General features: G+C 45.8%; 1 protein-coding gene across 3 annotated transcripts in view; it reads left to right on the forward strand.

Moving 5' to 3' along the window:
- Positions 1–12,795, forward strand: part of LOC119492824 (tetratricopeptide repeat protein 28-like) — a 177,878-nt gene that overhangs the window by 141,616 nt on the left and 23,467 nt on the right. For all 3 annotated transcript variants that reach the window (XM_037777600.1, XM_037777599.1, XM_037777602.1), the window contains 3 exons: positions 8,671–9,467; positions 9,604–10,148; positions 11,335–11,858. In XM_037777600.1, the coding sequence (XP_037633528.1) occupies positions 8,671–9,467; positions 9,604–10,148; positions 11,335–11,858 (1,866 nt within the window). The remainder of the gene's footprint in view (positions 1–8,670; positions 9,468–9,603; positions 10,149–11,334; positions 11,859–12,795) is intronic.

Genomic DNA, 12,795 nt, shown 5'->3' on the forward strand with positions numbered 1-12,795 from the left:
ACACTGCACAGTGGTTTATGATGCTATGACTGGATTTTACAACTGCAGAAAGTTAGTATAGCAACAATCATTTTATCCTCTGTCTTGACAATCAAGACACAAACTGTAGATTGATGCTGTTCAGGATACAAAGCAATCTACCAGGGATGTATACTAGCATGCATTGATTGGCCAATGCAGCACCTTGCTGGAGGTGCTGTTTTGCGTTGTGGCAAAAGTTAAGCCATTTTTGCTGTTGCCCTCTATTGTTGCTCTGAACGCAGCCTCATCAGTCAGCAGTTGTCCATTCTAATGTATGAGTATTAATCACTGGAGTGAATCTCCCAGTACAGGGACACATGACTGACTTCGGTATTAGACTTCTCCTTAGAATTGAGTAGTTGGATCCCCCAAAATACTGGGCATCCCTTTTACACAGATCATCTTATCACCTCTAATGGAAATCCACTCGCAGCATGTACAGTATCTAGTGAAAGTTGTCCTTTGAGATTTCTCCTAGACCCTTTCAAGGACAATGTAAAGATTAGTGTCCAGCAGCACGTGATAAATCTCTGTTTCAGCACATCCTCAGAGAAAAGGAAGCACCTGGTAGAAAAGACAGTGTGAAAGGTGCGCTTGCTGCCCTTTTATTGTTGTGAGGATACAGTATGAGAGCTTCCATTTCCTGCTAGTGTTTTCACTGTGCTGCTGCTGGCTACGGTCCTTTGTTTGTCTTCATTTAAATGAGCTGTTTACTTACAGTTGTTCCCAATGATATTTATGGTTAGTGAGACCTGAGTGTTTTTGTTACTTTTAGGCCGAGGCCAGCTGCAGTATGTTACTGTATCATCATCATCACTATTTTATGTAAAGTTGTTTTTAGATACAGTATTTAAGGGTTGCATTATGTATGTTTCTACAGTGAACAGCACCCAGTAGATTATGTAAGCAGCATAAGGTAGTGGAGTGCAGGCTTTTCTGCATGGGAGCCAGGAGAGAACACGGTGCATGTAAGAGAGCCAACAGTTATTCATGAGCCCGGGAAGTTATATGATGACAGAATGCCAACATGTAACGCACACTGTCAGAGTATAAATAAACCACGTAAAACATGTTTAATTTATCACGAGAAATCTCTTCGCATTAATCTGCTCTGCTCTCACCTTCACACTAGCTTGGACTTAATCACGTCTTGAAATGAAAAGTGGTGTGAAGATAAATATAAAAACGAGATGGGGGGGAAATTAAATATGTACAATCAGGTCTTTTGATTGAAACTTAAAATGTAATTATTGTCTCCTTTTACAATCCACAGCCAAACCCTGCTAGAATGACATTATTAGCAAGGTAACCTTGTGTGAGTATAACGATGAAAGGAACCTTGGTGATAAAGGTGTCCCTTTGGGTATTCAATACCCCATGAGATAAATGGTATGGCCAATTCTCCTGTATTTAGTCCAGTAGTTCCAACCTGCGCTGGGTGACTTATGATAGCCATCGAGACCGTTGTAAACCTGACTCTAATGGACAACTAAAAGGCATAATAGTTCCTCCCAGATGAGTTATTCTTTAACCTAATGTGTAAAAGTGTGCAAGTACAGAGTGGGGGTTAATCAGCCAAACATAAATTGAAGTCGTCCTTTGACCGGCCTAATGTTCGCACATCCTGGAGTGCTCTTAGCACCAACATGCACCTGATTTTAAAACTGAGCTGGTAACTGGTTGTCATAAATTAGGGGGTGAGAACATTTTATGATCCTACAGTACAGCACAGTACACGTGAGTTTTATTACGAATGACTATATGTCATGCAGCAAATGTATTCCTATCTGTAGTGTGATCGCCGTTATGATGGCAAGAGCGCTCTTGTTCATTATTAGTTGCAACATTACAGTCCTGCCAGTCCATGACAGAGTAATGATAGTGTAGTTGACGCAGTGTCAGAGACCTCCAGCTGGTGACAGGGTAGAAGCTAAAGAGTGGGTGGTAGCTATGAGGCCTGTTGCTCCATGAAGACGGCCTGAACAAGCTGCACCATCATGTGGATTCAGTATCTCCTGACACCCCGAGAAGCTTCCTGCCCATCTCAGTGCTGCTTGATCTGTTACTACTTCTTGTCTATTTTCTTCCTCTCCTCTTTTCAGTTTTTGACGCCTCCCTCTCTCACTTTCTCCCCTCACCCCTACTGATTGTAATCTGCAGCTGTCAAGCTCCCAGTAATTGAAACTGACTTGATGAATCGCTTAATTACCTTTAATAGCTGATTCAAGAGGAGCTGAATAATGAAGATAACAGAGAATGAAGTGGAGGGTTGCGAAGCATCAGTCTGTAATTGCCCCAATGTTGTTGTTTTTGTTTGCGGCGGTGGAGTGTGCGTTGTTACTCCGTCGTCATCGCCCGCGAGCCTGCTTAGCACAATAAGATACGGGCTAAAACTAACAGGATGTTGTTTCAGACTTCAAAAAAAAAATGATGCCTTTTACGCCGTGCTCAAACAGGGGAAGGATGATCGAGTGAAGATTAACGAGCCAGCGATAAAAGCAAAAAACACAGTGCAAGAGATGGGAAGGAGAAGTTGCAGAAAGTTTTATTATGCCCTCTCAGCTTGTCGTTAATGTTGCGTGTAGTGTGGGTGGAGCAGCAGCTGACACGGCTCGGAGGTACAGTAGTATAGAGATGGCCATGCTTTAATATCTAACCATGATGCCCAGCGGTACCAGCAGCCCCGGCTCGGCACACTCTGACCTATAAAGCATATGAATATGTTGCATTCCAGCCCCATTTATTATTCATTAATTGGCTAACTTACCCCCTAGTCAGCAATATTTAATATCTGAGAGGAGAGGACTGAAGTGGTGGGTTCCCATGTAGCTCGCATTTCTGGTATTCATGAAACAGAATCTAAATTGTATTATTTTCCCCTTGCATTTCACTTCAAAGAGGCTTTGAATAAGTTTGTTTGATAGCGTTTGTGTTGTAGCCCGGTCTCTCTTGTGCTCCTCCGATTCACACCTCCTCGTTTGACCATGTGTCTCAAAGAAGTCACTCGAAATGTCGACTCCATCGGCGACAAAGGCCGGAGGTAACAGTCCTAATTAAGCGTTTTTTTTCCTCCTTCCTTTTATCCAGCATCCCCGGGGATTGCTTTCTGCTTATGCTCACAAAAACAAAGCAACAGAGAGAGGAAAACAACAGGAAGAAGAGTTCAACAGAGAATCAGACAATGTGCACTACGATGCTCTGTATTCAAATCGCATCAGTGGTATCTAAAAACAGGGCATATAACTTCTGCATTTAATTAGTTTCAGAGCTTTTATGTTAAACCCCTTTTACAGCTTTTTCCACTTACGGATCATGTGAGAATCTACATTCCAGAAAATCAGTTTCCGGAAATCTGCTTCGTCCAGACATCTGATTACCAGGTGTTGTAACGTGTCTGACGGTAACAATGTCACACCAGTGGATTAAGCACTGTTATTTGTATTTTTTAATAGGCTGTGTGTTTGATGGCGGTTGAAATATAGCAACAGCGACCCTGAGACTGAGAGCTCTTCAGCATCGTGAAAGGAACTATTATGTCAGCCTTTTAAGTGAATGGCATTTAAATAGGCAGAATCATCAAATAATTAGCAGATAAGATAAACATCCTTTCTCATGACATGCTTTTACCACCAGTGCATCATCATCACCATCATTATCATCATTATAACAACAACAATGGTTACATGAACATAAATCCAGTACCTTTTCAAAACAGATTTCCGACTGCCTCTCAGCAGGGACAAACTACAGACGTGGAATAGACTTGCCTGGGGCACTGAGGCATAGAGATTATTCCGTTTTGTACCTAAGCCTTCGGAAACAGCACTGATTGTAGATATATTATTAGTCTGACCAGGAAAGCGAGCAGGAGAGAGCTGAATTTACAGAGGAATTTAGCGAGCCTAATGGCCCAGACAGGATGAATGAAAGGCCGCTGTAAGGGGGGAAGACAGGGAGAGAGCCTAACAAATACATAAAGAAGTGCATTTATCTGAGATCGGTGACATCTTCAACTCTCCGTTAATGACTGGGTAAATACCTTGAGTAAATATTATCCTGCAAAAGGAGAGAGGGGGCAATGGTTGAAGAAGAGGAGGTGGGCTTTTTAGGATGTTATGTTACTGTCCTGGAGAGATCTTTAGCTATCTAGCTGGCCCCAAATGTTCTGTTTGTTGGAAAAGCAGCAGACGCTCCCTGCCTCCCCCTGCACGGCCCCCTTCAATCTCCTGACAGAGGACCATGCCAGAAAACTGGACTAGAGGCCCTGCGAAACACACTCACCCTAGTCTTTATGCTTACACTAAAGTTTTAGCTCACTGTACGCAGACTTATTCTCCCCACTGCTGAGCTATTAAGTGAAACAAAAGAGCCGTAGCATTCTTCTGCGTTAAGCAACTGTGCCCTGTGTTAAGCACATCTGCAGATTCAGCATGAAATGTGATCTGTTCCTAAACGGAGAGGCGATTGTGCGAAAAAAAAAAAAAAAAAAAGTGGAGACGCTGAGACTGAACATTGTTGGATTACGTGGTCGGAGGAATCAGATGTCGTGCGTGTGGACAGCACAGCGACAGTTGGTTTGAAGGAGGGGTGAGGGTCATGAGAGCTCAGCCCGTGCTTCAGGAGGACACGTTCAGAGAGATCTGTGTGTTTCTGTTGGCAGACCACCCACGCTGCACGCATCCATGCCCTGTCCTTTTTTATCTTCGTCCTTCCTGTCTCTCTGTCAGTCAGACTGTAGGAGATGTCTGAGTCTGCTGGTGAGGATTTGCTACCTCAAGCCCAGAAACCCCCCCCAGCTCCGCCCCTTCCCGACTCCTGCAGACCCAAGCAGGATCTAGACTCTGCCTCGGCTCACTACTCCCCCCCACAGATCATACAAATACATTAATGTATATTGTGCAAATCATACAACTCAGTTAAGACACTTTGCATATTATAATGGGGTCTTTCAACTTCCATTCACCCTTTCATTTTCACAGATGCGATTAGAGTGGAAGTCTGTATGAAAGTAATCCAACGTATTATGATACAGTCATCCATATATCATCTGTGGAGGTTGCACATAACTCGGTATGAGCCGTTTCAATCCGGTGTTTCCCTTTCTCTGTGCTCGGTGGTGCGAATTTAGATTATTTTTTTGACTTCACACTAGAACCCTTAAGTATAAAAATGGGTTAAGGCGGTTAGTCCCGTTTGCCATTTATGATTTTCTGTACTGTGTGGGGGAAGAACTGAATTATTGTTTGAAGAATTCTTAGGAAAAATAGGAAAACAAAATCAAAACTAGTGCATCTAATAAAAAAAGGGTCGTGAAGGGTTTTCTACCTTTACCTTTTTAAGTGCGTCTCTTCACTTACTTCACTTACCTCACAATTACTTAAAAACATATTATTTATTCTGCATTTTAAAACCATTATATAGCATGATATAGCCTTGATTTGTCAGACACATTGCATCCATTAGTACTATCCCTAAACTGAATAATTAAAGTAAATGCTCTAGAAATTATAAAAGGTATTCAGAAGCACTAAACTAAGTATGCTAGCTATGGCAGAATAAAATGTTTTGTGAATGCAGCTCAGTTTCATTGGAATTTCCTTCCAACATTGACTTCCCTATTATGGTATTTTACACGTGCCAATCTCTGTGAGCCAAGACCTGTTTTCCACCAACACCACAATTCCAGCATCCGGTTCTGGTTTTTCACTTCTCAAACATGAATGCAAATTATAATGTTGACCTCATTCTAAAATATAAATGAGGAACACACCCAAGTCATTATTTCGGGCTCAGGCTGGTCATCTCCGCTCTATTCCTAGTATCACGCTGGCCCAGTGGCAGCCGCACCATTGTTGGTGAAATCCTCTTAGCCGACTGTAGCGCTCTGGACCTCCACAGCTCCCTGGAAGAATGACACAGTGATTTACTCAGAACAAGACACCATCCCTCAAAGTCATCACTGCTGCATATCCCTCTATGTACAGCCAGCTGTGTAATGAAAAGTGACAACACATTGCCATGCTTTTAATGTCTTTGGTTATGGGGGGATGGAGCGGGCTATGGATGGATAGGGCCCTGTGTGAAATGTTTTTCACAGGCGTCGTCTCAAGCTGTGCACAAAAGAGAAATAATTGAGGCGTATTGTTTAATATGTTACAGTCAAGTGCATTTAGTATGCACCACAGACTTACAATGTTAAGACTCAAATTAAATTGAATCTGATTGGAGTCATTTTCAGTTGGATACCACACCACAGTGACCGCCTCAGCCAGAATACCCGCACTAATTCCAAATTTTTGTGTTTCAGCAGTATTTACCGGCACGTTTGGTACGGTTTTATTTACTATCCTGCTAGATGCTATTCCCAGAGGGTTCCCTAATCCTCTTGCCATATGGGGGGGAGGGCAGAAAATATTTTCTTGCTTCAAGTGTGGCTCCAGGCATAGCCTAAGGCTTATGGCAATTTTGGCTGCAGCTTCCAAGCCCAACCTCAGACCCCGCCATACACCCCCCAGCCTCTGTCCCGGGCTGTCTCTCCTACCCCTCCGTCCATCGCCGAGCCCCAGATCCATTTTTAGCCTGCAGCATGGAACATGTTTGCTGGTAATACATCAGTAGGCATTATATCCTCAGAAAGATCAGCCTCCGTTGGGGGAAGCATAACCTTGGGAGTGACTTTGTGGCGAGAGCTGTCAGTGCTCTTCCAACTAGCCTGCTGTGAATCTTAACATGCTCCCACTCTTAGGAGAGACTCCCAAGAAAGGCAAAGCTGAGGGGTTTGTCCAAGGTGGAGGAAATGTCTCTGCTAGTGGAACCTTAAAGACCAAACGCCTCATTAATTTATTTTGGCTCAAGCAAAAGACAGTTTTACAGTATTTCTCCTGTACATAGTCCAAAGAACCACTCGTTGTACAGTTATGTCATTTTCAATCTGAATTCTTCCCGTATTATTTGGCAGCGCTGCTTCTCTCCGTGTTCTACTCTGTGATACGCCGAGCATACCAACTCCTCAGGGCGGCGACCTGATGATTACAAGGTCAGAGTTCAGGTTGTACCACTTTAACCTGAGAGCACAAACAAGCAAGCAAACAAACAAACAAACAGCAAATCAGGTTTTGATTTGTCAGTAGGTGTCTGCTGCATGCTGAATCATGGTCTGAATTAAGTAGGCAGAGAATCTTTGATGATGTTTTCCCAGCAAAAAATCCAATCTGTCTGCAGAAAAAGCTGTTAGATTTCTTCTCAGACACCCAATTTAGGCAGGTTTAGTTTGAAACTAATCTCCTCATTTAGGCTTGATTTAGAGTGAAATACCCATGATGCATCTTTCACTCCGTATGGATTTCTTCCGTGTCCACCAACCTACAAAAGTATATACTGTATGTATAAATGTATTAATATCCATACATACCTGGTAATGTGTCAAACCAATATACAGCCCAGTGGCTCATACTTCAGAGGCGCCAAAGCTTTTTTTCCCCTTTTCTCGTTGGCCTAATGTGCTTCATTTTAATTGAGCCAACATCTGAATGCATAGCCACATCTATCGTTCAACTTCTGCAGTCGTTCGAGCCGTCTGTTTAGTTTCACTCCCACTGTTTATGTAGCCTGTGTTCAGGCCCGTAATGTGGCAGGTTTCGGATGAAATAAATGGGAAAACACACATGGCGGTAACTAATCCCGGCGGCACCATCGCATATTCACCACAAGCCACAGAGCCCCCCTCCGCCCCCCCGGTTCCCACCTACTCTAGCCCTCTCCATCCCCGGTGTCCCATCAGCGGCTGTAACCCCCGTCCTAGTGGCCCATTAGTCTCCGTGCTGATGCAGCAAAGCAATGATGGCCAGGCTGGTGGATGAAGTTATTTGCCTTGTAGCTGGTTTCTCAGTCTCCATCCACCAGCCTGCAGCCATCCTGTCTTCTCTCAATTATTATCATTGAAAGCTGGGTGACGATGCAAAAAAGGAGAGACCCAGAGATTAGCGGTGAGTCTCAGGAGGAAGGAGGAGAGATATACGGTAGATATGCTGTGATGTCTCTTTACTCTCTGCTGTGTATTAGTCAGTGTGTATGAGTGGGCGTGGGAGCACATTTTGTTTGGATGTTGTGTGTATGTATGTGTGCCTGGCTGTGGGGTAAAGCTATTATTTTTCAGAGGATGGTATTTTATCAGAGATAATACTCTCAATGCACCGGCTCCTCCATTATTTATTGTTTCTCCACACTTATCTCGTTTTTCTAAAGTTGTTTGCTGAGCTTTCCATCAGCTCTTCAAGCTCTCCCCCCACTTTTACTTCCTCTGTCTTTCTTTCCTGTTCTCTCGTAACCATTTCCAACCCTGTGGAAAAGTTGTTGGTTTTGTTAAATCCCTCTAAGACACGATCATCAAAGGCAGTTTAGACAATCAAAAGATTCTATTTTGGTGGTACAATAACTCTGTTTGATTGCACTACGTTTTAATGACCATAATTCTGTGGAAGAGCGTGTTGTGTAAGCAGAGAACAGATGGCTCAGAGAGCATATTTTAACAGCCAAATGACTTGTTTTGTACACGAAGAGCTGACTAGGCACTTGAATTTCACTCAATTACAATTTCCCCCCGAATGGGTCTTTAACTTCGTGCTGTTGCGCTCTCTCCCTTCTCCACAGGCATCATCCACCAGATGAAGGGGGACTATGAAACTGCACTGAAACTCCACAAAACACACCTGGCCATCGCTCAGGAGCTGAATGACTATGCTGCTCAGGGCCGATCCTATGGTAACATGGGTAACGCCTACAACGCCCTGGGAGCCTTTGACCAGGCTGTCCGCTACCACCGCCAGGAGCTGCAGATCTCCATGGAGGTCAATGACAGGGCGTCGCAGGCCTCCACTCATGGAAACCTGGCTGTAGCGTACCAAGCCCTGGGAGCCCATGACCGCGCTCTGCAACATTACCAGAACCACCTCAACATCGCTCGCGAGCTCAGAGACGTCCAGAGCGAGGCGCGGGCTTTGGGCAACCTCGGCAACTTCCACTGCTCTCGAGGAGAGTTCCCTCAGGCCGTGCCCTACTACGAGCAGTACCTCCGCTTGTCCCCCGACCTCCAAGACATGGAGAGCGAAGGGAAAGTTTGTCACAACCTGGGTTATGCCCACTACTGTCTGGGCAACTACCAGGACGCCGTCAAATACTACGAGCAAGACCTAGCTCTGGCCAAGGACCTTCATGACAAACTGAGCCAGGCCAAGGCATACTGTAACCTCGGTTTGGCGTTCAAGGCCCTGGGAGACTTCACTAAGGCGGAGGAGTGTCAAAAATACCTGCTGTCGCTGGCCCAGTCCCTGAACAATGCACAGGCTCGCTTCAGAGCTCTGGGGAACCTCGGGGACATATTTGTCTGTAAAAAAGATGTGGCCGGAGCCATTCAGTTTTACGAGCAGCAACTGGCCTTAGCTCACCAGGTACGCCCACACACACAATAAATGTAGCACAACATATACTAGAACAATTCATCATATAAATAGGAAATGTCATGTGGAATGTAATGTCGATATCACTCACTCACGTCCCTCGTGCTGATATTCTATCTGGTTTCAGGTTAAGGAGCGTAGGATGGAGGCCTGTGCCTATGCCGCCCTCGGGGCCACCTACAGACTCGTGCAGAAATATGACAAAGCCCTGGGCTACCACACCCAGGAGCTGGAGGTGTATCAAGAGCTGGGCGACGTGCCGGGAGAGTGCAAAGCCCACGGTCACCTGGCTGCTGTCTACATGGCCCTGGGGAAGTACGCCATGGCCTTTAAGAGCTACGAAGAGCAACTGGAGCTAGGGCGGAGGCTGAAGGATCCCGTCGTGGAGGCTCAGGTGTACGGAAATATGGGCATCACTAAAATGAATGTAGGCGTGATGGAGGAGGCTATTGGCTACCTGGAGCAGCAGCTGGCCACTTTACAGCAGCTGAGTGGCAACGAGGCAATGATGGACAGGGGCAGGGCCTATGGGAACCTGGGAGACTGTTATGAGGCGCTGGGAGACTTTGAGGAGGCCATCAAGTACTATGACCAGTATCTGTCAGTGGCTCAGAGCCTCAACCGCATGCAGGACCAGGAGAAGGCCTACAGAGGCTTAGGAAATGGGCACAGGTGAGTCTGCTTTAAATGAAAGGCATCCTGTTTCAAATTCACTATTTCACACAGCTAGAAAACACACTCCAGTATCAATATCCCCTAGCCGTCGCAGTAGCAGATAATTGTATTGACTAATAATCACAGTAATCCTACTTTGCATTTTATTTTCTTCCTCGCGCTCACTATAAAGGACCACCATAGTTTAGAGACACCTTGCTGGTGAGCAAAGCCTGGATGTGAGCCTAGTGCTAGCTGTCTCAGCAGCAGCCTCGTCAGTGGTCCCGGCCTTATCTGTATGCAAAGAGGCTTTGGCACACAGACGTCTGAAACTGAGAAGCGCAGTTATTTCGAGGCAACCTCTTACATCTCGTGTCTCTTTCTCCCTTTCTATTTCTCCTTATGCTTCAAAGAGCTGATAGCATCCCGGGAGACTACGCTGCAAAATAAAACACGAAAGGCTTGCTGAAAATCCTCATTTCGTAGATGATTTTCTTCTTATTGTGCGGCATCAGCATGGCACCACAGCAATCACACACGGCAGTATTAGCCATGCATGAGTTCAGGGGGGAATAATAGACATCGCACTCAAACCCTTCTCGTCTCCTAACAGCTCTTAGTCAAGCACATATATTATCACACAACATTAATTAAGCTTAAGGCTTTTATTCTTTTAATGCTCCATTTGAACCGGCATCCGGCGATTGTCGGTGTGCCTGAGCGTGTGAATAAAGTCTGTTTGAAGGCTGTGAAGGCGAACAAAATGCCGGGATGGGATGAATGCCACTCTGTCAACACATTCACCAGAGTATGGAAGCGAGGATCCTTTGACAGATGATGACCCATCTCGTGTTAAAGGAGGGTAGACAGTGTTACTCTTCAGACACAGCCTCAATTATAAATTCAGTGCTCAGACATTTCGCATATAGCCTTCCAGTCAGTCCACATCAGCAGCTATCAGGAGTGTGTTGGACACACTAATAGTACTCTGTTACAGGAGAATAATATCTATATGATAATCCAGAATACATTTGCCCCGAGATATGAGATAAGCAGAGAGTGTTGAGGGCATTAAAAATATCTCAGTATTTGCTAAATTTGGACAGAAAAAGCCGATGACAGTTTTTCTTTGAGATTGTCTTGTTGCTTTCTTATCTCACATATCTCCCTCCTGATCTCATTGGTTTTCTGTCTGTACCTGCAGGGCCATGGGAAACCTACAGCAGTCGCTGGTGTGTTTCGAAAAGCGGCTTGTAGTGGCTCACGAGCTGGGGGAGTGTGGAGGCAAGGCACAGGCCTACGGCGAACTGGGCGCACTGCACAGCCAGCTGGGAAATTACGAGCAGGCCATCTCCTGTCTGGAGCGTCAGCTGGCCATCGCCCGCGACACCCAGGACCGACTACTGGAGGGCGACGCCAGCTGCGGTTTGGGCGTTGTGTATCAATCTATGGGAGAGTACGAGACAGCCCTGCGATGCCATCAAAGTGACCTGGAGATCGCAGAGGAAACGGGCAGCCCCGCGCGCCAGGCCCGCGCCTATGGGAACTTGGGCCTTACCTACGAGTCGCTTGGAAACTACGAGCGGGCAGTGGTGTTCCAGGAGCAGCACCTAAGCGTGGCGGCTCAGACTAATGACTTGGCTGCCAAGACACTGGCCTATGGCAGCCTGGGGAGAACACACCACGCACTGCAAAACTACTCACAAGCTGTCATGTACCTGCAGGAAGGTGAGTGAGTCTGGGGTAACGGGAGAGAGGATTGCCTTTGTTGCCTGAGCTGATAGGCTTAGAGTTTGTGAATTCATGAATATGAAATGCAGAGACTATTTGTTGCTAAGCCTTTGCCACATTTTTATTAGTCTGTGTGCATGTGTGTGTGTTTGTGCTTATGTGTTATAAGTGCACAGGGGGATTTTGTGTGCGTATTATGCGTCTGTGTTGTCTTCTATGCTGTATAGGTATACCAGCATTTGTGTGTGTGTGTGTCTGTGCAAACCCATCAGGATGCACGCCAAGGCATTTTTCCTGTTTACTCCTAGCTGTTCTTCACACCTCTATATCTACTTTTCTCAGAGGGTTCTTTGCAGCGAGGTGCCAAAGGATCTTTTCACACAGTGGCTGACAGACTCCTGCCTCTCATGCTTCATTGTCCCCGGCAGATTATGGTGAAATAAAAACCTGCAGCTTGCCTGCCCTCGAAAATTCATTATGTCAGTGACAGTGCAGGAAGGGTTTGTCACCGAGGATGTGATAAGTGAGAGCGTCCATGGATGTGAGCTGAATGTCCACACCACCAGCCTCGCCCGTGCCCATTGGCGGACCTCATTCTCAGGCACACCCGCCGTTTTTACGACCCAAACCCTGTTTGAATCCGGGAAAATTGCAGCTCGTGCAAGAGGACAGTTGTATATTTCACCCTGCGGGGAGTGAATGCAAGGGAACAGGAATGTATCTCCTCTACCGCTCCTCCGTCCGCTCTATTAGAGTTAGCCGGGCCTGCAGTGACCCATACACCCTCTGCAGGCCTGCTTGTTGAGCTTTAATGGAAACAAAGGCGACAGGCCATTCTGTCTCCACCCTGTCCTCCTGTTGTCCCCCGCATTGTCCTTGTATTGTTCCTCGGTCTGGCTGTGAAAAAGAACAGTGCCTTCACTATCCTTGACAG

The sequence above is a fragment of the Sebastes umbrosus genome, chromosome 8 (genome assembly GCF_015220745.1).
Source record: "Sebastes umbrosus isolate fSebUmb1 chromosome 8, fSebUmb1.pri, whole genome shotgun sequence".
NCBI classification, from domain to species: Eukaryota; Metazoa; Chordata; class Actinopteri; order Perciformes; family Sebastidae; genus Sebastes; species Sebastes umbrosus.